At 40.5% G+C, this 25,149-nt stretch overlaps 3 protein-coding genes and 1 long non-coding RNA gene across 7 annotated transcripts; 2 read left to right on the top strand and 2 right to left on the bottom strand.

The window, feature by feature from the left end:
• The first annotated feature begins 263 nt into the window (after positions 1 to 263).
• LOC117772587 (transmembrane protein 25) lies at positions 264 to 17,242 on the top strand. Of its 3 annotated transcripts, none has more exons than XR_004615808.1 (10): positions 264 to 662; positions 2,380 to 2,500; positions 3,429 to 3,773; positions 3,865 to 4,155; positions 4,337 to 4,468; positions 4,561 to 4,594; positions 5,624 to 5,733; positions 6,874 to 6,963; positions 7,075 to 7,201; positions 17,202 to 17,242. XR_004615808.1 is itself a non-coding variant. In XM_034603835.1 (10 exons), exons 3-10 carry the CDS (start codon positions 2,422 to 2,424, stop codon positions 7,146 to 7,148), a joined length of 1,155 nt encoding a protein of 384 aa, XP_034459726.1. In that variant the 5' UTR covers positions 264 to 662; positions 930 to 1,340; positions 2,380 to 2,421; the 3' UTR covers positions 7,149 to 7,900. The 3 variants fall into 3 exon arrangements, 2 of the variants coding, with proteins under 2 accessions (XP_034459726.1, XP_034459725.1); XM_034603835.1 differs by lacking the exon at positions 17,202 to 17,242 and adding an exon at positions 930 to 1,340 and having other exon boundaries at positions 7,075 to 7,900; XM_034603834.1 differs by lacking the exon at positions 17,202 to 17,242 and having other exon boundaries at positions 265 to 662; positions 7,075 to 7,900.
• LOC117772590 (T-cell surface glycoprotein CD3 delta chain-like) lies at positions 11,929 to 16,382 on the top strand. 2 transcript variants are annotated; one of them, XM_034603841.1, is made up of 6 exons: positions 11,929 to 12,029; positions 12,227 to 12,318; positions 12,636 to 12,830; positions 13,110 to 13,247; positions 15,738 to 15,796; positions 15,955 to 16,382. In XM_034603841.1, the coding sequence occupies exons 2-6, from the start codon at positions 12,264 to 12,266 to the stop codon at positions 16,015 to 16,017; spliced, it is 510 nt and encodes a 169-aa protein (XP_034459732.1). In that variant the 5' UTR covers positions 11,929 to 12,029; positions 12,227 to 12,263; the 3' UTR covers positions 16,018 to 16,382. The 2 variants fall into 2 exon arrangements, with proteins under 2 accessions (XP_034459732.1, XP_034459730.1); XM_034603839.1 differs by having other exon boundaries at positions 12,008 to 12,318.
• A 1,836-nt stretch (positions 17,243 to 19,078) lies between the features above and the next one.
• LOC117772592 lies at positions 19,079 to 19,841 on the bottom strand. Its single transcript, XR_004615809.1, has 2 exons — positions 19,542 to 19,841; positions 19,079 to 19,481 (listed from the first exon to the last, which is right to left on the bottom strand). It is a non-coding gene; the product is annotated as an uncharacterized LOC117772592 (long non-coding RNA).
• A 556-nt stretch (positions 19,842 to 20,397) lies between these two features.
• On the bottom strand, positions 20,398 to 23,531 carry LOC117772589 (T-cell surface glycoprotein CD3 epsilon chain-like). Its single transcript, XM_034603838.1, has 5 exons — positions 23,284 to 23,531; positions 22,725 to 22,922; positions 22,493 to 22,636; positions 21,860 to 21,912; positions 20,398 to 20,789 (listed from the first exon to the last, which is right to left on the bottom strand). Exons 1-5 carry the CDS (start codon positions 23,375 to 23,377, stop codon positions 20,730 to 20,732), a joined length of 549 nt encoding a protein of 182 aa, XP_034459729.1. The 5' UTR covers positions 23,378 to 23,531; the 3' UTR covers positions 20,398 to 20,729.
• Positions 23,532 to 25,149: the final 1,618 nt, after the last annotated feature.

Genomic DNA, 25,149 nt, shown 5'->3' with positions numbered 1-25,149 from the left:
CAGCCCTGTAGTGTGTCAGCGTTTGTGTCTCAGGGGTTGTTTTAACACACCTGATGACAGACTGGAGAAGTGGATGATGGGAAAAGATGTGTGTTGTCCCTCTGAACTGACAGTTTCCTCTCTTCTATCCACCACAACACCATGTCCTAGATCCTTACAGACTGATGTTCTACACAGAGCTTCTCTTGTCTTCAAGCCTGTACATCCTCCTCTCCTCTCCTCTCCTCTCCATCTCCCTCTCTGCATCCTCTGCTACTATAACCTCTCCCTCTTCTCTTTCCCATTTCCCTTCATCTCCTCAGCTGCCTCCTCCTCTTCTCCTCCTTTTCTCCCCCTCCTCCCTTCCCACTCTCACAGTGTGGCGACAGCGTGACTGCCTGCGTCAGCCGGCTCTGGCAGCCCCTGCCAGCTTGTGGACGCTGCTACTGGAGCTGCCGTATACCCTGCAGAGAACCCTGTTTGTGTGTGTGTGTGTGTGTGTGTGTGTGTGTGTGTGTGTGTAAGTGCATGAGTGTACGCAGATGGGAGAGCAACTGAGTCAGGGAGGGCTGCCTCTCATCTCGCTGCTGTTACCACAATCCTTCACTCTCCCTCCTCTCCTCCTCTGCTGCCATGGAGCTCCAGCAGGCTGAATCACAACAGCGTCTGCAGAAAGGGCTGAGGTAATACTGTGTGTGTGTGTATTGTGTAGGATGTTATTTCTGCATGTAGGTGCACACATCTCTACTGAAATGCCTTCATGCAGCCTTGCAAAGCGCAGTATGTGTGTGTGTGTATACCAACACTGTAATGTATAGCCCCTCGCAGCCTATCAAATTGCCCCAAGAGCTGTGACACCTTCTATCATGTGTGCATGTGGTGAAGACAATTGTCTTGCTTCGGCCCATATGTATGTATGTGTGTGTGTGTGTCTTTCCTTGATGGCTCAGTTCCTGTTTTCCTGCAAGGTGCTCACACTGATCACATGACCCGGATCGCAAGCAAGCACTAGACATGGCTAATTCCCTGCACTTGCTCTGTGTGTGTGTGTGTGAGATCATCACCATTGTTCCCACCAGGCCTGTTTTGTATTACACTTTTTGTCTTTACTGTCTTCTGTCTTAAACATCAGAATCTTGATTGTGTCTTCAGGATGAATTCTCTTGAATCACAAACTGACACCTACATCCTCCTGTTTCCACAGTGGATTTGAGCTCATTCTGGTTTAATGTGTTTATGTTTTGCTGCATCCATCTCTGAGAGTGCTGCTGGTGGTTCCTCTGGATAATCCACAGACCTCATTGTGGTGTTTCAGTGTCACAGTGGAAGCTTGTCTACAGTGTGTCTGTGGACTATCCAGAGTAAGTAAGGTAGAGTAACAATAGTAGTGTTCCACTGTTTAAGGCTGCACTTCAATAACATTGTTGGACTCATGAAGAACAGCTAAAAAGTTTGAATGGGGGTTCTGGAAGTAAAAACCCCAGAGATTTTGAATATCAGCCATACTGTTGTAACCATCCAAGGTAGACTTACCACTAGCTACAAGATTGTGAAATTATTGTATATGCTCCTGTAGAAGCCACAAGTCTGTATGATAACAAGTACATTAAAAAAAAAAAAAACTTGTTTTATTTTCGATGTCAAGGAGAAATACCAGAATAACCCCAATCCTCAGGTTTGATAATGACGTTTCTGATTGGTGGAGCGTGCTGGAAATGGAATAGAAATGTTCACCACAATCACGAAAATCATGTTGGCTACAATCAGAAGGTTCAGTGTTACACTATGTTGCCCACAGTGAGCGATGAGGAAAGGGTCCTGTCATGTACTGGAGCGTAGCGCTAGTGAGGGCCAGCTTGTGGGCTTGCAATGGTTTGTGGGATGTGTGGGTCCTTCATTTTTAAGATAATTATGCACACAGTCTTGTACCTTTGTCATTTTGTTATTATTACATTATTACATACTAAAGTGGATGGTCACTGTTACGCTCTATTTGGTGACTGTAAGATCAGAGGTTCTGGTGCATTATGCTTATTAGTGCTTACCTAGCCCTGAGATCCTAGTCTCAAACTGAGTGAAGGAGCAAGCTGAACAGCTCTGGTAAGAGCTCCCACCAACCAGCAGCTAGTTAAGTAGAACCAAGAGATATGATCACATCATACTCAATATTGAGAGTTTTCCTGATATACATTTGCAAGACTTTATGCATCATAAGTTAAATACCTCTCCTTTCACCCTGTATTGAGATGATGACACCATTTTTAAAAGCAGACATTGAACAACCTCAGGGGTCTAAACCCTAATTATCTCCATGGGTAACTGGCTGTGGATTTGGTGAAGTGAATGTTCAATCCTATGTTATCATTGCTGTTGTTCACATTATGTGGTTTCTTCTTCCAGCAGGTAGTTGTGTGTGTGTATGCGGTGCTCCGCTGGGCCAGTATGGAGTGTGTGTGTCTGAGGAGGTGGGCTTCGGGCTCTGCTGTCGTGTTCCTTCACACTCTGGCCTTATCCTGGACAGGTGAGGTACACAGGAAGTGTAATCTATTATACAGCTGGTTCTTTTCAATTCAAGGGATGTTGAGGTTATTACACTACAACTATTTCAACAATAATAGTCATAAACATGACAGTTGCTTCATCCAATTTAAGACAAAACAGTCTTAATAGGTGTAGCTTGGACTGTGATCTTAACAGATGGTCTAAAGTATCTTTTGATGAAAGGTTAATGGATAAAAAGATAAACATTAACTTCAAGAGTTGTTGATATCATTTTTGTTTGAAAAAGTTAATTTCTGAAACAGGAGGAAACAGAGAGAACATGCAAACTGCACACAGACCCTGGCCAAGCTGGGATTTGAACACAAATACCTTTCATAAGCATTTTTTAGAAGTTGATTGATACCACTCTCATGCTTGTGAGCCAAATATTAGGCTCCTGCAAGCAGCTGGTTAGCTTAGCTTAGCATAAAGACTGCTGCTTGGCTCTGTTGTACAGTCACAAAGCAGCACCTCTACAGTTCTCTATTGAACTCAATACAGTTCTTTTGTTTACATGTATAATATAATGGGTTTTTGCAGGTGGTGGAAATAGCTAATTATCTTGAATGTGTTGCAGCACAAATTGTTGATTTAACACTTTGGTTTTTGCTCAGATAAAAAAAAAGAGATAATATCTTGATTCTTGAAATTTATAGGTACCAGTAGGTGGATTTAATTGTAACCTTAGATAGGGCCAGGCTAGCTGTTACCCCCTGCTCCTGGTTTTTGTGCTAAGCTAAGCTAATCAGCTCAGTTGAAATATATGTGTTGAAATGCTTCACATAGGCTATAAAGTCACACATATAGAGAAATTGATTTGTGCTGTCTTTACTGTCAGGGTAGATCATTTTAAAATGTTTGAATTCATACCCTTGTTGCCCTACCAATCCAACATTACGCACCCACAGGTGCGATTGAGCCCGCCCCAAAAATTGATGGATGGCACCGGGCAGCAGTGACGCTGCAGGAGAACACGACACATCGGTTTAACTGCCAAGCGGACGGCTGGGATCCTCATGCTCCACCTTTGCTGACTTGGTACCTGAATGGGGAGCAACAGGGAACGCCGTCACCCAACCATGGACGCCTGGTGATGACATCACAGGAAGATTCAGTGCTCATGAGACCAGGAACCAATCACAACAGCACCTTCTCTCTGCAGGCCAGAAAGTGGGACAGGGAGCTAGTGTGTGTAGCATCGAACCCCTGGACAGGAGAGAGCTACAATGCCACAGTCACACTCAACGTCCAGTGTAAAAAGTTTCAGGATAATAACAGGACCCAGCTAATTTCTTTTGATACGATGAATAAACTGCTGAGTCCTTCCTCTCCTCTGTTCCCCAGTTCAGCCAGAGATCCTCAGGCTGAACGCCCACTACACTGAAACCTCAGACCCCGGCCTCTCCCTGATCCTCTTTGCCCTGGTACGGTCCAACCCGCCTGCCACCATCACCTTCGTTGACCAGTCTGGCCATCTGGTGGCCAACACCTCCGACTTCTTCATCCTGGACTCGCGAAGCTACCCTTGGCTGACCAATCACACGCTGAGGGTGACGCTCAGTAGCCCATCAGGGAATTTATCACTGAACGCAAGCAACAGTGTCGGAGCGGTGCAGAACAACCTCACACTAGCAGGTCAGTGATGGTGAAAGGCAAAGAGGAACCAATAAGGCCACTCTTTCGGTGGGCTAACCATGTCAATGCTGCAGCTTCATATTTACTGCACAAATATGAAAGTGGTACTAAAATTCTCAGACAATGAATTAGCATAGCTCCCTGGAATCACTCCTTTTGCTCTCTCTCCATCTCTCTCCAGAGTTCCTGCAGTCTCGTGTAGAGGTGCCCATGCTGGGAATAGTGACTGGGGGAGCCATGGCTTTCATGGCCCTCCTCATCCTCAGTCTAATCGTTCTCTGCCTCATGCAAAAAAACAAAAGCAAGTCTATTGGTGAGATGGCAGTTTGTGTTTGTGCAGTGGAAAACTTGTAGCGCATAATAATCATTCAGCAGGATAATGCATCTCCTTGTGTTGTGTTACAGACGAGCCAGTGGAGATTCTGATGACCAAGAAAAGGTAAACAAAGTAATCAGACTTCTGTCATTAGGTCACATCGTAAAGCAGCCAAACAGGAAAGATTGAATTCCAGTCAGCCAGGGCATGGTTGTGCGTTCACGATGCTAACAACTACAACTGATTCTCCAGTTCAGGGTTCTGCTTACTGCGTTAAGCTGAATATAGAATAAAGAAGATAACAGCTCTTTGTGCAGCAACAGTGGTGTAGCGTCATTGTTCTGTGGACTGAGTCCAGCAGCAGGTCTTTACTGGATTCAGCTAAATTACTGCGGGTCACTTTTATAGTTTCAGAAAGAAAGCTGCAACCAGTATCACTACAGGCCAAACAAACAGCCCATTCCAAACAGGCAAGTTTAGATCAGGCGCGGCACTAACACTTTAAATGTAGGTTAAATAGCTACCTCCAGCAGTGGAATAGCTTATTTTAGTGAAGGGTTTTAAGTTTCCTGATTCTGACCAAAGAATACAAAGCTAACAATGAGTAATATCTTCACTGTGAGATAACCAGACAACCGGCACAGCCTCGAAGGAGTGACTGCACAAGGCCCGACTGAGCCAGACGAGCTGCTCCCCTTGTTTCCAGTCTTCATGCCAAGCTAAGATAACTGGCTCTCAGCAAGAAAGTGTTCATGTCTCCAAAATGTTTACCTATAATGTGCAGAAGACCTTCAAACGTACAAGGGATATTTAACATGGATTCAGTCATGGTCACTGAACGACTCACACATATAGCGACACATAGTCACATAATCACATCTACATGTCACTTGTAGAGAATAAAAACGCCTTCGATATAGAAAGAAACTAATTGTAGATTGAGTATTTCTTTTATTCTCACCACCACCTTCCTTTCATTGACACCACACTGACAGAGTATCACACACCACTATCTGACCCCAACTTTCAATCAGATAGTTATAACCTCAGCACAGAAGGGAAAGTCTGATGAAAGCATTTTTTGTGCTCTTATAAATACGTTTTGTGCATCCTGAAGGCCAATCACACGTCTAATCCATGCTTCTTGCACAGTAACTCTGCCAACCTGAAAGCAGAGAAGGGCGATAAGACCATCATCCCGAGAGAGAACATGTCTCTGCCTTCAAACATGCAGCTCAACGACCTCAGCACTTTGAGAAAGGGTGAGAGGTCCCCACTCTACGATTCTTTACATGATGGAGTTTGATGAGAATGACCAAACAAAAGTTTCAGACAAACACCATGTTAGTGTTAAGCTCAATCAACGAAGGTATTACTTGCAAACAATTGAGTTATTCAGGCCATAATTCCTACAAGTCTTGAATGCAGCATGTTATTAAAATCATAATTTAGTCTCAGGGGTTTCTGTAGTTTCTGATGATTTTTTATTATGAAGCAGTAATATGCAACCTGTGTTAAAATATGATAAATCAATTGATTAAACAATATGATTATCAGTGGTTGGTCTAATGGGTCGGTCCAGGTATGCGTTTTGTACTCAGTATTCTGCGCTGGGTTGGACCACACCGTCATTAGCCTTCATTTTGATTTCAGCTACACTCCTGTACAATCTTGTGGCTTCATATTAAACATTTGTGACGATATTGCATTTAGAAAATCTACCCACAACAGTAGCTGTTTCCTAGATCACATTTTTCCGTGATGACACACACACACACACACACAGACATAGACACACACTGTAGTCGCTGTTTATCTCTTGGACACAGAATAATGTTATAGTGATAGAATTATTTAAAAAAAAACTTCCCTTGACCTTCCTTGGGTCAAACCCCACCCTCCAGATTTCATGAAAATCGGTTGAGTTGTTTTTGTGTCATCCCGCTAAGTATCAAACAAACACAGACACATTTTTATTTAAAAGGTCCTATGATTTGCTTATTGTGACAGGAAGACGTGAACTCATAGGAAGATTCTTTGAAGGACAGCATCATCATCATCAGCTTCACGCATTGGTTTCTTCATAAGCAAAAAGATGACAGATTTATAGAGAGCCTGGAAGTGTTCTCGTCTGTGACTGATGCATGTGAAGGTGACTTGAACACCAAAAAACAAATACGACCGCTTTAAGATTCAGTGATGGCAGCAGCCTCACTCTGAAAATGACCATGCACTGTATCCTTCCTCACATGGAGGTGAGGAAGGATACAAGAGAGTGGTATCAATCGCATCATCAAACAAAGAAATAGAAATTATATAAATAAAGGTAAGCTATCCCTTCTAACTCATCGGTAACATCTCTTTTACCATCTCCTCCATCTTTCCTGCATTTCTCCTCGAAGCCCGAGAGGCTGCCCAGCACAACAGTGTGGGAGAGAAGAAGAAAGAGGAAGAGGAGGAGGAAGATCTGTCTTTAGCCTACGCCGCCAGAGGTCAGGGAACTACACTTTCCATTATTTTTATACTTTAGCCTCATTGTGGTGCAACGGCAGCATTTTTCCGTGACGTGTTCGTTCTGAATTATTTTCCCTGATGATTCTCAGGTTTTGCCAGATATCCGATGGTGGGCTACATCTATAAGGTCAACAGCACAAGCAGCGAGGAGATCTGGCTCTGACTTACCTCACACACATGCACGCACGCACGTACGCACGCACGCACACACACACAGACAGCACATGCATGCATAACTCCTTCCAACAGATGCAGTTGTCCAAGAGGAAACTCAGAACAACTGCCAGTCAGTCTTTCAAACACTCATCAGTCCCCTTTGAGCTGGACAGGAACGACCAGGACCCTCAGACCATGTTGTTGTTGAGCTCTTACATGTTTCTGGGCCACATATTATATCAACACACTCTGACTCTTTCTCCGACTCCGACTTGTTGAATTTCATGTCCACTAAACAAACCTGAGGTCTGTACTACGAAGCCGGATTTGAGCTTATCGAGGTAACTTCGAAGTAAATTTGGGGTTTGCGGTCTTACGAAGCTCGTTTACTTCTTATCGGGGTAAATCCCCATGGTAACTAATGCTGAACAGTTAACCTGGTCCGTAGCAGGTTAAGTTGCAGATAAGAGATCAAGCAGTATAAAATCAGCTTTCTTAGAGGATCCCGTGGAGCTGGGTGTGGAGTGTTAGAGTCTCTGGGGTTTTCAGAGACCCACAATATCCTTTCTGCTACTCTGATGAATATCATTATGAAAGATATAGATTCTCATCAGAGGGAATGATTGTCAATAGCTGGAGCTGAACATAACCAACCTGACTGAGCAATGTGCTCACAGTGACACAGACTGTCTGCATTGATCTATGGTTCTTTACTTGTGGGAGTTACAGATTTTGATGTACTGGGTGTGTTAGCGGCGGTAAAACTAGACATAGTCTAGTTAGGTACATCTTTTTAGGTACCTCTTTCCCTTTAAGTAGGTTTATTTATTTGGAAGGGGGATAGATAGTTTACAGATTTACCTTGTGAAAGCGCCCCTCCCTCCCTCCCACTCCTCTATCTCTCCGCCGCTAACACACCCAGTACATCTCAATCTATAGGTCCGTATGTGTATATTCACTAGAAATAAGGTTTCCACCACAGTGTGTCCCCAGAGTCAGTGCAGACAGTGTGTGTGTAACTAAAGCTCATTATAGAGGCTACATCATGTGATTCAGAGAAAAGTTTCATCTCTCATCAAGAGGCTTCTTCACTTCAGTTCCACAGGTCTTGTTAGTAAAGAACAGATTCATATCTCCTGGCCCAGAGTTATTCATCTCGTTCCCATGCGTTATTATGTCGTGGTCACGTCATATATTTTTTTTTACCAAATGTCACCAGAGGCTCTGTAACTTACACAATCAGAGATGTTTTTCCAGCTGTTCTTCCTGCATTCACAGCTCTAACTGTTTCTTTTAGTCTAGATAATGTGTGTTTGGTCTCCTCGCATTTTTTAATATAACAGTTTGATCCAATTTGATTCCTTGTCCCAAATCTTGTTGGGACAGAGGTGTAGGGCCAAGTGTTAGGGCAGTAAAGCCCTCGAAACAGAGATTTTTCAGACCCACACTTCAAACCGAGGGCTACGAGAACTTCCCAGAATGCCTTGCGAATCACTGGCAAGCTGGGAGAGAGACCCAGAAATGTATCAATTTCTCCATTAATAAGGATTATTAAATTAATAATGATTGTAATATCTTAGTTTAATAGCGTTTAAATTTATTACGATGTTATTTGGATATTATAGGTTGGTCACTTTAGTAGCTGCAAACAATAGCATTGGCTTATTTAAGATCTCAACAATGCTATTATAATGACATCCCCGGCAAAACCTTTTGTCGCTTATGTTTAATCGATGACTTCTGATGACGTGTCAGGTTTCCTCGACGACTACTGATGATGTAACAGCTGTCGTGGCAATTCTGCAATCCCACTCTGACAGCGAGGAACGAGACACAAATCTCGAACAGTATTGTCACACTTTAATGCTCAGAGCATGGTGCACAAGACAAAGGTTGGTTTGTAATATGCACACCGATGGGAAGCTGTTCTTTCTCTTTATACATTTGGCTCCTTCCTCCCCTGGTTGAGGTTGTTTCTAAGCCAAAGGTCAGGATCTTCCGATGACATCAAGGCAACAATGCCTTAGTTTAGGCAATCAGGCCAAGATTCATTCAGTTGTACAGGATACAGCATGATCAAGGTTACATTGTGTAAGATTCAATCATGATCAATCAAAGGGGACATTAACATGATTACATTGTGCATGATCAAAATGTTACATTTCCCCTCACACAGCTTATGGAAGGGCTTTCCCAGTTCCTAGGGGAAGATTTCAACCACTACCCCTCGTAACTCCGTTTTAAGGGGCAAGATAATCCTCGAAAACAAGGGGTAGGGAGAAGGGCCAAGGGGTGAAATGGGATTGGCCCCATGTCTGTGATTGGTCATAGGCAGTAAACCCCACCCCTTAGACCACTTAGCCTGACTGTGATTGTTAGGTTAAGTTCAGCTGGATCTCGATATCCATGTTGAACTCGCTTCATAGCACAGACCTCTGTTGATGCTTTTCCTCTCTCGGGTATTTACACTGCTGCTCTGTTGTCTCAACAATGCTGAGTATGAACTGGACATAAAAAAGGCTCATATTATGGGACTGCTATGATTTCCCCCTGTAACCACATGCTCATAGTGTCGTCCTCCCTGTTGCATTATTTGAATGCATTAAATGTTCTATGCTAACACCAGAATGTCCAAAGTAATGTACTGTATGTGAATTATACAATCTGACCAATTGAACCTATATAAGGTGGAACATAATAATAGAGTGTGTATTTGTATATGGACATGTTACATGTCGAGCATTGTATATTTGTATGCATTTGTATATGTGTATAATAGAGGACGTCCAATAAAGAGTTGAAACTGTATGAAGTACATGCTGGACTTGCTGTGGTTTTATGAGTGCTCACCAGGGGGCAGTCTAAGACGAATTACTAGGTGGAAACAAGTCAAGCTTAGAGGTTGATTGGTGTTTGAAAGTGTGTTGTGTGATGGTGAAAGTGTTGTTGCATTCAGTAGCAGGTGCAAGAAGAGTTTTCCGTTTATGTGTGTCTGTGTGTGTTTGTTTGTGTGTGCACCAGGTGTTGACTCTGGGTTGTTGTGGCTTCTCTTCAAACAGGAAACAGAGTTGTGGTGTTGCTGGAGCAATGTTCTCTGTTTCCGCTGCTTCTTCAGTGCCTCACAGGGAATGTCGTCTGTCACAGACAGTGGGACAAACATTGACATCATGCAGGGAATTCAAATGTTTATCTGAACACACCCAGTTGTGCTCATGTCCCTGTTTTACCGCATTGGAGCTGATTCCTGTGTCTCCCACAGCAAGTCAACAGCAAGCAGCAGCCAGCATTAACACACTGATGAGTCATTTCTGCTAATATGAAGCTGGTATTTCCATAGAGTGTCAGAATGCAAATAGAAAAAAAATCTGCGATTAATTGTACTAATCGTAAATATGTCAGATGCCAGTACATTATTTCTTGAGAAAGTACCCGGGTACCACCCCTCCTCCAGGTTTGGTGCAACTCGGTTCAGTACTTTTTGGAAACCTGCTGACATACGGTATAAACAAACTAGAATATCACTCAGTAGAGCGCATCCCGCCGCCAAGGCCCGACAGCCCTCAAATTCAATCAAACTACACCAAATTTCACACACAAATATCAGTCCCCTAAATATGCCTATATTTGGTCTCATCCAGATCCTTGAATTATTTCCTGGGAAGACCTTGATCATTTATTGTCTTTGTTCTCAGATGTGTATCTATGCATACATGCTGTGTCTGTAAAGATTTTTACTCTGGAATCGCTGAAAAAAACATTCTGGGTTGTGTACTAATCACTATTTATTATCCACACTTTAAATTACAACAACAAATTAGAATAAATAGAGCTCAGTAGAGCGTATACCTCCACCGAGGCCCAACAGTCTCCTCATGAAACTACATTTAAATTCACCAGATTCAGATTTTAATTTGGATCAGCATCAAATTTCACACACTCATAAATATCAATCCCCTAAACATGCCTGATTATTTTTCATCAATATTCATGAATTATTCTCAGATCAATGCAACATTTTCAAGATGCAATGTAAAACAAAGTGGAGAAAAAAATCCTGGATCACAAACATGCACCAACATTTGTATTAGATCTTCCCTAAAGCATACCACATCCTTCCATCAGGTTTCATGGTAATGGATCCGGTAGTTGCATAATCCTGCTAACTAACAAACGCAGTTGAAGACATTACCTCCTTGCCAAGGTAAGAGACATGGGTGAAACAGGGCTTTTCACCTTAACAGGGGTAATGAAGATGTTTTGTTCTTTACAGATTGCTTTCTGTCTCTTTTTTTAAGAAATGTGAAAACCGCTTTGACAAAAATAACAGTGTCACATGGAAAAACAATTCCAGTTTCTTGATGCATTTATTTCCATGAATCTCCCAACCATGAACACGAGGCCCTGGTTAGTGTTGAACAAAGAGTGAACAATTTTCTGTTGTTTTCCTGCTGCGAATTACATTCCAGGCTTACTTCTATTCTAATTACAGTATATCCTAAGATTTGGAGGAATATTCTGATCTTTGTATTGAATTATCTATTTTCATTTAAAGCAAAAGTCCTGTAAAAAGCACGGTGAATGCTACATCAGTAAAAGTATGTAAGTAACAAAATAATTAAACAAAAGTATCAAAAAGAAAAATGAAGTGAAGAACAATTAGATAAGTCAATTAAACTATATTCCACCAGTGTCACACAACATCAACATATGGTGTCATTTGCTTCAAGTCACAGTGACACCATCCTCCAGATGTAGAGCTCAACAGAGACGGAAAATCCACCAATCACACTCACTTCCCTCTCACTCACTCACACACACAAACACACACTGACATAAAAGACACTGAACGCTTTGAGAGCCGAAACAAGGCAGGTCTTCTTATCTTGAGGTCTGTACTTTTGTTTAAAATGTCCTGCTTCGATCATATTGTATTATCATATTGTGTTTGTCTTTTATCATCAACTATCTGTCGCAGTAAGTTAATAAAATGGTCGACCGGGACTAGAAAATGGCGCCTTCCTGTTTTCTGTCGTATCCTCGCTTTTACTTACAGCTATCTGAAATATCTCCACCTGTCATCAGCAGAACTCAGAAGAAAGAGGAGAGCACACACACACACACAATGAAATTTAAATCATTTGTGCCTGCGTGTTTGCTGCTGCTTTGGACACTGCCAGGTAAGGCCTCTGTCATAAGTAATGTTTTTCAATTAGATGAAATTATAACAAGGTCTTCAAACATCTTATATTAATTGGATTTATATAAAAATAAAACCTTTAATTATTTGAATGGCAGCCAATTGTGGATCAGCTTCATAAAAGTAAATGCTTTTTAACAGCTTGGACAGATAAATGGTGTTGTGCAATAGTGACTACATGAGTGAAATCATGTTTACATTTGTCTTAATGAAAGTTTGCCTGCAGAGAATTTTTTACGAAGCCGTTCAGTAAGGAGCACAGGCTTAATGTGTTTAATGTTTTTGTTTCCTACACAGACACAGCAGCAGTTGAAAAGATTGGAGTCACAACAACATTAGACGGGATTAAGATGACTTGCAAGGGCGGAGGTGAATATTTCCCAAGTACAGGGGAGCCATCTATGAATCTGCTCTACAAAGATGAGAACACAGGAGAGTACCATTGCCTCAAAAACGAAACGAAACTCATCACAATCTTTGTGAAATTTCGGAGTAAGTTCCAAACAAGTATCTTGTTGTTATGAAAGCACTCATGTTGTTGTGCATTATCATTGGTTTTATGTGCAATGCATGTTATATGTAGCACTTGTCTTCACACTGTGTGATAATGTTTACAGCACGAGTACAGCAATTCTTTACATTGATCATACTTTTCAAAATCTCAGATTCTCAAGACTCTGTCTCGCTCTCTCTCTCTCTCTCTCTCTCTCTCTCTCTCTCTCTCTCTCTCTGTGTGTGTGTGTGTGTGTGTGTGTGTGTGTGTGTGTCAAGCCTGTGACACCTGCATCGAGCTGAACCCAGCTTCCATAGCCGGCATCGCTATTGGAGATGCGGTGGCAACAATCGTGTTAGGAGTGGCTGTCTACCTTGTCGCGTCTCAGGCTGGTCCAGTCAGCCCTCACAAGAAAAGTATATCCATCTATCTATCTATCTATCTATCTATCTATCTATCTATGAAAATTCATTCATATCAATGAATCTAAAATCATAGCAACTAGTTTTGTGTAAGCCCCCTGCATAATAAGTACAAGGAACTACTCTCTACGGTAGCTCTGAGGGTCAAAACACAACAACATAATACTGATAATCACAACATTTCAGAGTACTCTCAGTTGTTTGTGTTCAAAGTCAGCGTTCATTCAGCTGATGTGTTCACTTTGGTCGGTGATTGGTTATTTCCATTGGCAGTTTTTTCTGAATTAAGGGCGATAAAGGGGCCACAATTTATCAATCAATCAATCAGTCAAATTTAATTTGTATAGCCCATATTCACAAATCACAGTTTGTCTCATAGTGCTTTAACAAGGTGTGACATCCTCTGCCCGTAACCCTCAACAAGAGTCAGGAAAAACTGCTAAAAAAAACCTTTTAACAGGGTAAAAAGAAGGTAGAAACCTCAGAGAGAGCCACATGTGAGGGATCCCTCTCCCAGGACGGACAGAAGTGCAATGGATGTCACTTGTAAAGGAGAACATCAACAAGATAAGGGTATTTGCAGCATTGATTAGAATAAACACTTTATAGCATAACTGAAGGTCAATGAATTGATGGATTATTGTCAGTAATGGTTGAGTATCTGAGGAGAAATATTATGTATCAAGCAGTCTTGTTGTAATCATAGTCTATGGTCAGCTGCCACCACGATCATGATCCACCATCAAGATCGGATGCCACTATAGTCCACAGTCATTGTCCACTGCCGCCATCAGGATCCACCATCAGCTGCCACCTCAATCGTGGTCCACCACCATTATCAGATGCCAACACGATTTACACAGATGGGCCAATTCTCTGTCCTACATCTGTGCACAATCCCTGATTCAATAGTATAATATTTAAGTCATTCCTTGTTTACTGTCAGCTCTGTATTTGAGCACAGTCACACATCTTTAAATATATTTTGAAAACTGTTCCTTGTTCAAGCACATTGTGAACTTCAAAAAAGCTTAGAAAATAAAGGTTCTTAACACATTGTCATATTTATTGTTCACATTGTTAGTAATGTCAACAAAAGTACAGGGGCGCTCCAGGACCAGTGCCCCCCAAGCCCCACCCCCGGAATTGCCCCTGGTTGTTTGGCTATTGGGCAGCTGTTGTCCCTCTGGGGCATGGTTGGCTGTACAGAAGCAGCCTAACTGAGATGGCTAACTGGTCAATCCTGTGGGATTGTGTCTTTACTGAAATAACTTCGCCTTGATGAGTCTTTTAACAGACATATTGAGAATTAGAGGGCTGCTCTTAGAGCTCATACCCCTGCCAAGGCCAATGCTCTATCTCGCTATGTCAAAGCAGTGTTTCTCATTAATCATCTAGACTGTGGTGGCCCATATTCTATTTTGCCTACCACAGTTTTCATAATGAGCCAAAACATTTTTTACACTCATACTAAAATTTGAGATCTCTAACTTGATGTGCTCCACTGCTGCATTGTATAGCTGTGAGCAGCCCTATTTGCTGTGCGCTCATGCTATCATATCCATAAAGTTTTATTCATTCACCTCATTTTCTGTGTGTACTTGCTATAGTTTGAATTAACTCTGTGGGAAACACTGCAAACAGCGAAGTAAATAAAGAATCCTAGATCTGCTGATCATTTCCATCTCCTCTTCCATCCATTCAAACTCCTGCAAGGACGCTGCTAAGAAAAGTGAACAATAGAAACAGGAAATGACATTGAGCTGTTGTCGGGAAATTGGGTTCTGTCTGGAAACAAAAAGCAATGTCTCACTTTTTCCATAATCTGAAATGTTGACGTGTTTTGTGAAATGCTGTTGTGTCAAACTTTGTGTGTTTTTTATGTTGTTATTATTATTATGTTGATTTTTATTGTTGTGTTATATAATTCAGTGTCAGTTTCTACAAATGCACCAGATTGAAAAAATCTGTTTATATAAATATAACCATATTCAGAGCATAGACTCTATATAAAAAGGATTTGACAAAAATAGCTGTTTCACTTACATGTAGCACTTTGTAGTTTGGCTTTTTAAAATCTAATGTATTCACATGCTTCTTGCTTTTCTAGGTTTGTACACTTATGGTTGAATGCACTTATTGGAAGTCGCTTTTGATAAAAGTGTCAGTTAGATAATATGTAATGTTTCCAATCTTTGTGTTGGGCTTTGCTAACCAGCCTGTCCTGTGACTACGTACATATCTTTGTTTCAGAGATGTTCCCGTTCTTTATTAACTAGTTCATTAATTATAGGGCGAAAGTAATACATTTTCACTTACCACATACACTATATATATATATATATATCATCCAAATTAATAACTTAAATAAAATGGTCTCATTATGAAAAATGGCTAATCCAATCTTAATAATAATCATAATATAAATACTAATACTACTGAAGAAAATAGTATTAGTGTAATCATCAGTTCGTCTGTCCTCAGCTTCCAATCGGCAGCCTCCAACTGACACGCGCAGCAGAACCCCAAACGACCCATACCAGGTAAGATGACGCGACGACCTTTCCACTGCCATATGTGATAATCTCATTTAAATTAAATGAATGGATGATATGTTTTGATTAATTTTCTTTTATAACTATAATATATATATATATATTGTAATTCTTTTAATTAATATATTCAATCCCTTCTCCTTCAGCGTCTGAGATTCAAAAATGGTGCTCGGAAGGACGAATATGATGTTATTGGCAACGTTAGATAGAGGGATGGACCCCCCCCCCCCCCCCCCCCCCCCCCCCCCCCCGCCCACAGTACGATTTTTAATGTGTAGCATGTGATGCATTGTTGCTCAACCCTGATGTAGTTTGCTCTTTATGATACTCTTTTTTTTTTTAAATTGTGTTTATTTTCACTGTGCTTGCTTGATGAGCTTGTTGCATGTCAAGTTCAGTAGCAACCATCATCATTTTTATTTTAGCAGTATTTTTGACCATGTGTTATTTTCCTTAATTAACCATGTTCTCTCTTCATATATTGGGCTGCTACAACAGCAACATCACAATAAACCTTAAAAATGTTACTGTGTTCCCGAAACTTTGCAATAAAATAAATGCCTGTCTTGTCTGATGATGCCTGCAGCTACTGTTGTTATGTACATTTTCTCAAGGACTGTATTTTAACATGGAGGTACTTATGCTGCTTATACTCTATACTCATACATGAGTTACTAGTTACTAGTTCAGAGAAAAAAACTAAACATTGTTAAACATTAAACCACTGGTCTTTAAATTCTTTGAAAAGCATTGTCTACCACAGACCCCATATCAGGTGTCTGTGAATTTTTTTTTATCGGGTGTATAGATAGTTAATATAGCCTAAGATAAATGTTCACTATAAACCTCTCACATGGACAGACGGATTATTTCACACAAAGCAAAGATTTGAGAAACAAGAATGAAAATAATTTTGTGAGGCCATTCATCTGCACAATGCGTTCTTTTACGCTTGACACTTAAACGCTATAATCTTTTTTTATGATAGCATTTTCACATTACTGCACTGGTAGTCTTACTTACTTTAGGTAATCTGAATACTTGGACCACAACGAGCCACTGCTGCAACAATTATTTGCTAAGGGGGAGGGGCTTTCAGACGTCTATTTTAGTCCGTTGCACCAAAGATGCAAGTAGATAAGAATATAGAGAGTGATGGAGAGAGAGAAGTAATAGAAATAATTACACAGCAAGGCACAAGAGGAGAGGGTAAAGAAAGGTTAACAATTTAGAAAGAAATAAAGAAGAGGAGAAGGCAATGGAGGAGCTGAGAAAGTGACTTAAGATAGTTTTTGACTTCGCAACGCTGCTGCTACAAACTGTTTTCTACCGAAGCTGAGGAGGAGAAGAAAGATCCGGAGCTTAGACAAAAAAAACACGACCCTGATCAACCCACACACACACACACACACACACACACACACACACACACACACACACACACACACACACACACACACACACACGAGTGCTTTCATGCACGGATGTTCACTCTCACGACCGCACACACTCGTCAGGCAGATGTAGGTCTGTGTGTGGGAGCAGTTTGAATCAAGACATTCAGAGAGAAGATCACACCTTACACCCCCCACCACCCCCACCACATCCCCCTTTACCCTCTACCTCTTTGTTTCTTCAACACACGATCACACAGCAGATGAAGATAACTGAGCAAGTAACTGCTGTGTTTCCACTAAACACAGCACATCTGAGCTAAAACTCAGTGTAAGTTATCACCATCAGTCCTCAGAAGAAAAATGAATATTATGTGACATAGTGTGTCCCATTGTCATTTCCATCAGTGCAGCTGTGCTCAGGGGAAAACACACACACACAGAGAGAGACACAAACAGGAGGCCAAATTGTGACAAAACATTTCCACTCTTTCTTACGTTATGAAACATGTGTATAAACATTGTGGAATGTTTCACAGACGTGTGCAACGAGAGAATGTCACTCACACAAACATGTCTGATGAAGATGCATACAGATGATGATTGTGTGCTTTTTGGTGTGCTGCGGATATGAGCTGTGGCTTTAGGCTGCTTCATTTACTGCATACTATCTATAGAGAATCTCAGTACTGTTTCCAACCATGAGCGCAGAGGAGAATATGAACAATGTGGACTTGTTTATTTAGTAGAGACACGTCTTGTTTCCATTGCATTTCACATTAAATTGATAAGTACAATTGACTGCTGTTTATACAGAGTGAACAAGTCCGAATTTACGATAAAACAAACAGGTACTTGTGGTTATTTTGGAATATGTAGACTGTGGTGGTGTTGAGCTATTTTGTGATATACAGAGAGGTGTTTCTGTGATATTTAGTCTTGGTGGACAAAATAATCTACGTACTAATTCCACAAAACCGATTATAGAGCTCTCGTTCAGAAACGTTGGGGCTCTAGATTGTGTCGGTTGCTTAACAAACTTCTGAAATAGCCGACGTGCAACGCATGAAAAAATAACACCAGTCAAGTAAATCATTCAAACTTGCATATAAGCCACACACATGCACAGTATTTTTTGAAAAAATTACTATAAAATCTTCACTGCAGATAAACCAGGTAGGATGAGAACGTTTTCTAACTTCTCTCTGCACCATAGACTGTTTATAAAAAGCTCTGCACACAACGTCCAGCACACAAACAATAAAAATGACAGTATATTGTTGAACTGTTTGAGGAGGTCTCCAGAGCATCAACACAGCCGAGAAAACAGCCTATTTGGAACAGCCAGGTTATGAACGGGCGCTGCACTAGAAGAAATAACTATAATGGCATTCAGTAGAGCTCAAGGCCCAATGGTCCCTTTAGCATAAATCAATCCGTCTTGGATTGATCCATTATCCTCAGAGAAATCAGTGAAAATTTAGTAAAATGCCCTGTCCTGCAATTTGATAGAAAGTTAACAAAATGTCCTGGATCCGCCCCTGATCCGCATCGACATCAACCTTTAATGGGACCTCAAACAAGTTTCATAGTAATCCGTCCAGCCGTTGTGTAATCTTGCTTAAAAAAACAAAGAAACATACAAATCAACCAAAAAACAAGGTGAAAACTTAAAAATAACAGAAACCCCTTTCTGTGTAATGCAATACAGTTTGACAGCACCACAAACGGCAGTCTGTGAAGTGACCATCCCGTTTTTTACATATAGTTACAACCAGAAGCCAACACTGTAACTTGTGTTGTGGTGCTGTGGTATTTAGACTACATGGGTTTGGTGAGGTGCACTTAATAAACGGACAACTGCACATACCGGAAACACGTCTATATCTCTTTATTCAAAATGAAAAGTAATGATTTTTACAGTAACCTCTGTAAACTTTTTATATTAAAGGGTCAGTACACTCAAAAATATATATACTTTACAACACCTGAAAATGAATGGCATCATTACAGCAGATTAATGGCAGAACAGTTGTATTGGATTGCAGGACTGTACAGAGGAGTGAGTGGATATTAAAGAGCAAGAGAGAGATTTCTGGCTCCCCACAGATATACAACAGACATGAAGGTAAACCTGTGTTGCTCACTGCTTTCAAATATTTCTTCCAAATTAGTTGACAGCGCTAGTTCTCATTCTTTTTTTATCTGACATATCCCACACCGCCTTTTTAGATGGGCTCATGTACCTGTGTGTGGAAATGGGAAGACAGACCCGTAACCTGGACACATACTCCACTAAACTGAGTTTACTCTTTGTGGTTAAACACGGTTTAAAGCACCTGAGTTATGTTAAGCTGCTTTCAGACATGCTCTGAACTAAGGGGGTCCTCAGGACATTCTCCATGTGTGAACACAAATGTCCAAGTGAGAGCCTTCGGACTTCCTGCAGTCTTTTTAGGAAGGACGTCCGGAGGAGCCGATGCACAGCAGGAGATCGAGCGGGTGAGGTTGATGAGGTTAACGCTCGACAGACGCAGAAATGTACAAAATATTTCAGGATGAAAAAGCGGAGCCACACATGTAGAACACATCGACGAAGATGTCAAGAGAGTTTGGGGTGATGAGGTCCGAGGCCAGTGTGGATGTGCTGTAAACAAAAGCACTTGATCTCCACAGAGGAATTTATACGTTACGTCCTGCCTCTGCCCGCTGCATCACATTGTATAACCTTTTAATATATATATATATATATATATATATTCTTTTTTCTTTATAAATGCTTTTTATATAGTTCTGACCCAAAAGTTAAATTTTTTTGTGTCATTAAAAACAAATTAACTATTTAACTACCCCTTCACTGTCCCCTCTCCTTCAATAGCTATAGATGTGAGGGTTTAATAGAACTGTTCCTTTTCATTTAACAGCAAAGAAAACCAGTAGATACAGTGATCATAGAGATGCTTGTCTTTTTTCCCCTTGTCTTTTAAAGGTCAGTCATGACACAATAGAAGTTTCAGCCGTTCGTACTGTTCTTGTACTTTGATCTTTTTCTAGGCATTTTGATGACTTGTTTCCATGAACTCTGTGTCAAGGAATTACAGCTGATCCAGGAGAAAACTGTCTTGATTATTGTTACAATAAACACATTGGAGATCAGCACTACACCAATTTTGTAATCCTATGGCATTTGTGTTCTTTTCCTTCATAAACATAATTACAATTATTCAAATTATACATTTTCAAATAAGCTGAGCTGCTGAAGTGCCTCCAGGTTGTAAATGACTAATCTACAGCAACATACAAAAGCAATGTGTGTTCCTCTGAATCTACACACACTTGTGATGGATTCCATAGGGATGATTTCTGGAGAGGAAAGTAGTTTTTCAGTATAATTTGTAAATACTGAGAACATCACAAACTAAATTCCAGTCACCTCTGCGCAAATTGGGACCATGGGAGCATGCTGTTAATGCTTTTGTCTGTTGGGCCTTTAAACCAGTGTCCTTGTGCAGCCAGGTCATGTGACTTTATCCCGTCCTGCTCACAATAGCGTAAGGGTCCTGGGAGCGAGTGTGAGGGTTCAGTGCCTGCCAGAACACAACATAAACAGTGTTAGGTGGATCACAGTCTTATAACCACTACTGTGTGATAGTTGTTTGTTTAAGATGGTTAGAAAGCAATACACCATATTATTGGTAAATGGTCTGTGTTTACATAGAGCTCTTCTTGTCTCCAATCAAAGAGCTTCACAGCATTGCCATACACCCATTCACAGACACATCCACACAGTGCATCTATGTGCAGCACTCTCTCCATCATACATAACTCTGCACAGCAGTCAGGGGCAATTTGGGGTTTAGTTTGGTGCCCATGGACAACCCGCTCTTCCTCCTGAACCATCGTTCCCCCTAAATCATAATCAAACTTTGCCATAGGAGAGTAAGGGAACTTGTCGATAATCCAAATGAACCTTGTCAGGAGGAAGATTTTCAATGATTTTCACTTTATCCATTTTGAATAAATGAAGCAGTTTTATTTACAATGAAAAAGTACTTAACTATAATTCTGGAGCTGAACCCAACGTCAGCTGGGACTGCCTTAAACAAATGAATAGCCGACATAAAAAGTTCCAACTCTCCATATTAACAAATGCAAACCCACATTTCTCTATGCTGAGTTCACTTTTTCAGATCTGTTTAGTTGCTCTTTACCATCATGCAGCTGCACACAGCAGTTCATCTCACATTCAAAATGCTGTGAATGAAATGCCTTTTAGAATTGTCCTTTTTTCATCACCTTTGGGAGGCTGTAACAATATAGTATATGTATAGTATGGCTACAGATACTGAAATAACTGTGCTAGTTGACCCTGTCTTCTGCATTTAGCAACAAGTTCTCAGGTATATCCAAACTTATGTCCTCTCTTCAGTACACCTGAGAAAGAATCTGACCACTGCAAGCATCAGATGAGATGTCCAGGCATCCACCTTTTATTGTTTCGTAGACGGACATCTGATCATGTGGCTGGTGTCACAAACGTTCTTAAGAGAAACTATCCCCCTGTGGGGTTGTTTTCTGACCCCTTTTCTTGCCTGGCACTACTCTTTCATTGAGGTCATCAAGAAATGAATGGACAATGGACGAATACAACACCTACCTCATAGTCAGGAGATGGGACAGGTGGAGCACGGCCTCCTGCACGAGCTGGTGCTACAAGGCAAATACAACAATATTGTGACCAAGCACAGATTTACTTTAAATGATGCTTCGTGCTTCATTGTGCATGCAGACAAGTTGTCAGCTTTTATTACATCAGTGTCCCTGGAGCAAAAATCGAATCTATGTGACGAGTCAGCACTCTTCAGAGTCAGATATTATTTTCAATACCTGAATTAGAATTTCAAAGGGCTGCATCAGCTGCGAAAGCTCACCTAAAAATCAGCATGCATCAAGAAAACGTGCATTACATGTGCCTCGGTCCAAACGACATCAGTGAACTGACTCTAAATATTGTGTCAATTGCTGAACAGACATCTGAAATTGCCGATATGCAATGTATGAAAAATAACAGCAGTTCAGTAAATCACTCAAACTTGTTTATAAACCATACACGTGAACAGTAATAAAGCAAATTCAGTTACATTTTATGAAAATAATTGCCAGTAAGATTTTCATCGCAGATAAACTCGGTAGGATGAACACAAAGTTTTCTAAACTCACTCTGCACCATTGACTGTTGTTCAAAAGCTCTGGAAACAACGTCCAGCACACAAACAGTGAAAAGATTTACCTTTTGAGGCCTGTGTAGATCCAGCTGAGCTTTTCTTCTTCGTGCACTTATAGATGATCATCATCAGTATTATCGTCCCAGCCATGTCCACAGTGATGGCCAAGGCTAACGGAGCTGCCTCAAGCTCGATGCAATTTGCGCACGCTAAGGAACAAAGAACAGCAGTTGCAAAAGTGTTTGCTCAGAAAAGGACACCTGACTCAGATGAGACCTGAAAAGACCCTTTACTCACCCTTTCCTTTCACGTAGAAATAGTATTCTTTATCTTCTTCGTTATCCTTGTATACACATTTGTATAAGCCCTTGGTATCACTGTTGTAGTTCAATTCCAAACTGTCATGTTCTTCACCGTCTCCCACTTGTGCGCTCCTTCTGTACCATTTCCCATACACTGGACAGGTCATGGTGAAATTTCCCCCCTTGAATTTTACTGAAAAAAGACATGGCAGGATGTTGAGTTTCAGCTTCATTTTATCACGTAATCAACATCCTTACTCCACGTAACTTTTTAGCGGCATCAGGTGGATGTCCAAGACTAAACCTCTCTTATGTACATCTGAAATCTCTTTTTGATTGATTGATTTATTCAGTCATCATCACATATTGTATAGCAACTGTAAACAATGTAGACAGTGTAAACTGTCTTTAAATTATATATTGAGTGAAAAACTTCAAGCAGTAGCAAATGCCTCTACATGCCTTCCTATACTCCAATACACAATACAATACTATAAAAACGTGTACACTTGTAGCCCTCAAACATAGTTTTTGTAAAACATACGAAATCTCACCTGAACCTTTAGCAGTCTCTTCCTCACTGGCAGCTAATGACAGGAGGAGCGTCATGGCGATGACTGCCCGGACACCCATGCTGTGGATTTTCATCAGACGACCCCTGACTTTGTTCTTAGTTTCTATATGTTAATATTGTTTAAAACAGATACGACAAAGTGTCTTCTACAAGATACAAACATCAAACTGCCTGCTCCGTAACACAGACGACCTTCTCTCTCACCCTCTCTCTCTTTCTTACTCTCTCTCAACACACACACACACACACACACACACACACACACACACACACACACACACACGCACACACACAGGAAGTGTTGTTTTTTTAAGTCAAACCTCAAGTAAAAAGGAAAATATTATTTATTACAATTGATTTAAAATGTATTTCCTAAATTATTCCTGATCTGTTTATTTTCAGAGAGATGCTACAGCTGCAGTGTAAAAGAGATATTAGTACTTTTGCAGAACTATTCAGACAGGTCTCTATACTTCACATGCAGCTCAGCACAACTGTTGATCTCACATTTTAAATGCACTAATGCAACTCAAACGCTTCTCATGTCAGAGTCAGGATCAGTCAGGATCGCTGCATTAAACTATGCATCAATTTTGTTCTGAATTAACTTTTCGTTTATTTCTTTGGCATAAACCAAAACTCAATTACAAGTAAACAAGTCAAGTTCTTTATTGCATTGAGGGTGATTCTTCATAATATAAGTTAATAAGTTACATATGTTAAGATAATAAGTGAATTTTTTCTTGGAATAATTCTGAGTGCAGAAAAAGAAATGAGTAAATTACAGTAATGCATTACAAAACTGAAAGAGCACTCAGGGAGCGCATATACCTCCACTGAGGCTGATTGGCCACTTTATCTCCACATTTTATACTGAGAGACATATCAAGAGTTTTTATGAAAAAAAACTCTTGATATGTATATTACATATTATTTATTACCTCAAAAAATTCACTAAAATATCAAAAAACACAAGTAAGTGAAAAGTAACCCTGATCCGAAGCTGCACTAAGGTTTCATAGGTTCTTCCTTGGGTCATTCCCCAACTCTTAACAAAATGTCAAAGTTTAAAAAATCGGACACGTTTAGTGTGTGTAATTGTGTACAGATCCAAATAAAAATCGGGATCTCGTGAATTTAAATCTGGTTTAATAAGGGGACTGTTGGGCCTTGGTGAAGGTTAACATTTTACTGAGGAAGATATTTTTATGACATCAAGTTGTGATTTAGCAACACTCCAGTCTTATTCGTAGTTTTGTGATTAAACCCTGTTGGTTTCAGCCTTACCTATCTTCAGCAGGTCACAGATCAAGAACTGAGCTTTCCCGCACATACTTTTTTTTTTACAGCAAATGCTTTACTTTTCAGCTGAAGTAGATACTGGTGATCAAGTACGACACACACTGTCACACACTAGTGATGAATGAATAGCCAACAAAGTGTTTTAGATAAGTCATTTAAAAAAAAAACACATTTGCGTTGGTGAATCATGTAACACTCTAATAATAAAAGGCAATAAAAGAGCTCTTACAGTGGTCCACTAAGTTGTAAGTGTTAATGAGTTCAGAGGTCAGAGGTCAAACAGTCCACGGCCTCTTCGTGATGAACTGAGGAGCTAATCGAACAGGGAAATCGTCTTCCTGGAGAGGAAGATGATTTCCAGACTCAAACCAGAAGCTATTTAAAAACTGTTAAAACTGTGTTGCATTTGAAACATAAGTAACGTAAGTTATGTCTAAGCTATAAACCCGATACCAAATAAAGGCTGTTATTATTCATTTTTTGCTGCTCTCAGCTCATGAATGTTACAAAACTGATATTTACTGTGATATTTACTGTATAGTAA

This window comes from Hippoglossus hippoglossus, chromosome 13 (genome assembly GCF_009819705.1).
Source record: "Hippoglossus hippoglossus isolate fHipHip1 chromosome 13, fHipHip1.pri, whole genome shotgun sequence".
NCBI classification, from domain to species: Eukaryota; Metazoa; Chordata; class Actinopteri; order Pleuronectiformes; family Pleuronectidae; genus Hippoglossus; species Hippoglossus hippoglossus.
The sequence above is the reverse complement of the archived record's forward strand: the minus strand, read 5'-3'. Positions and strand labels throughout refer to the sequence as shown.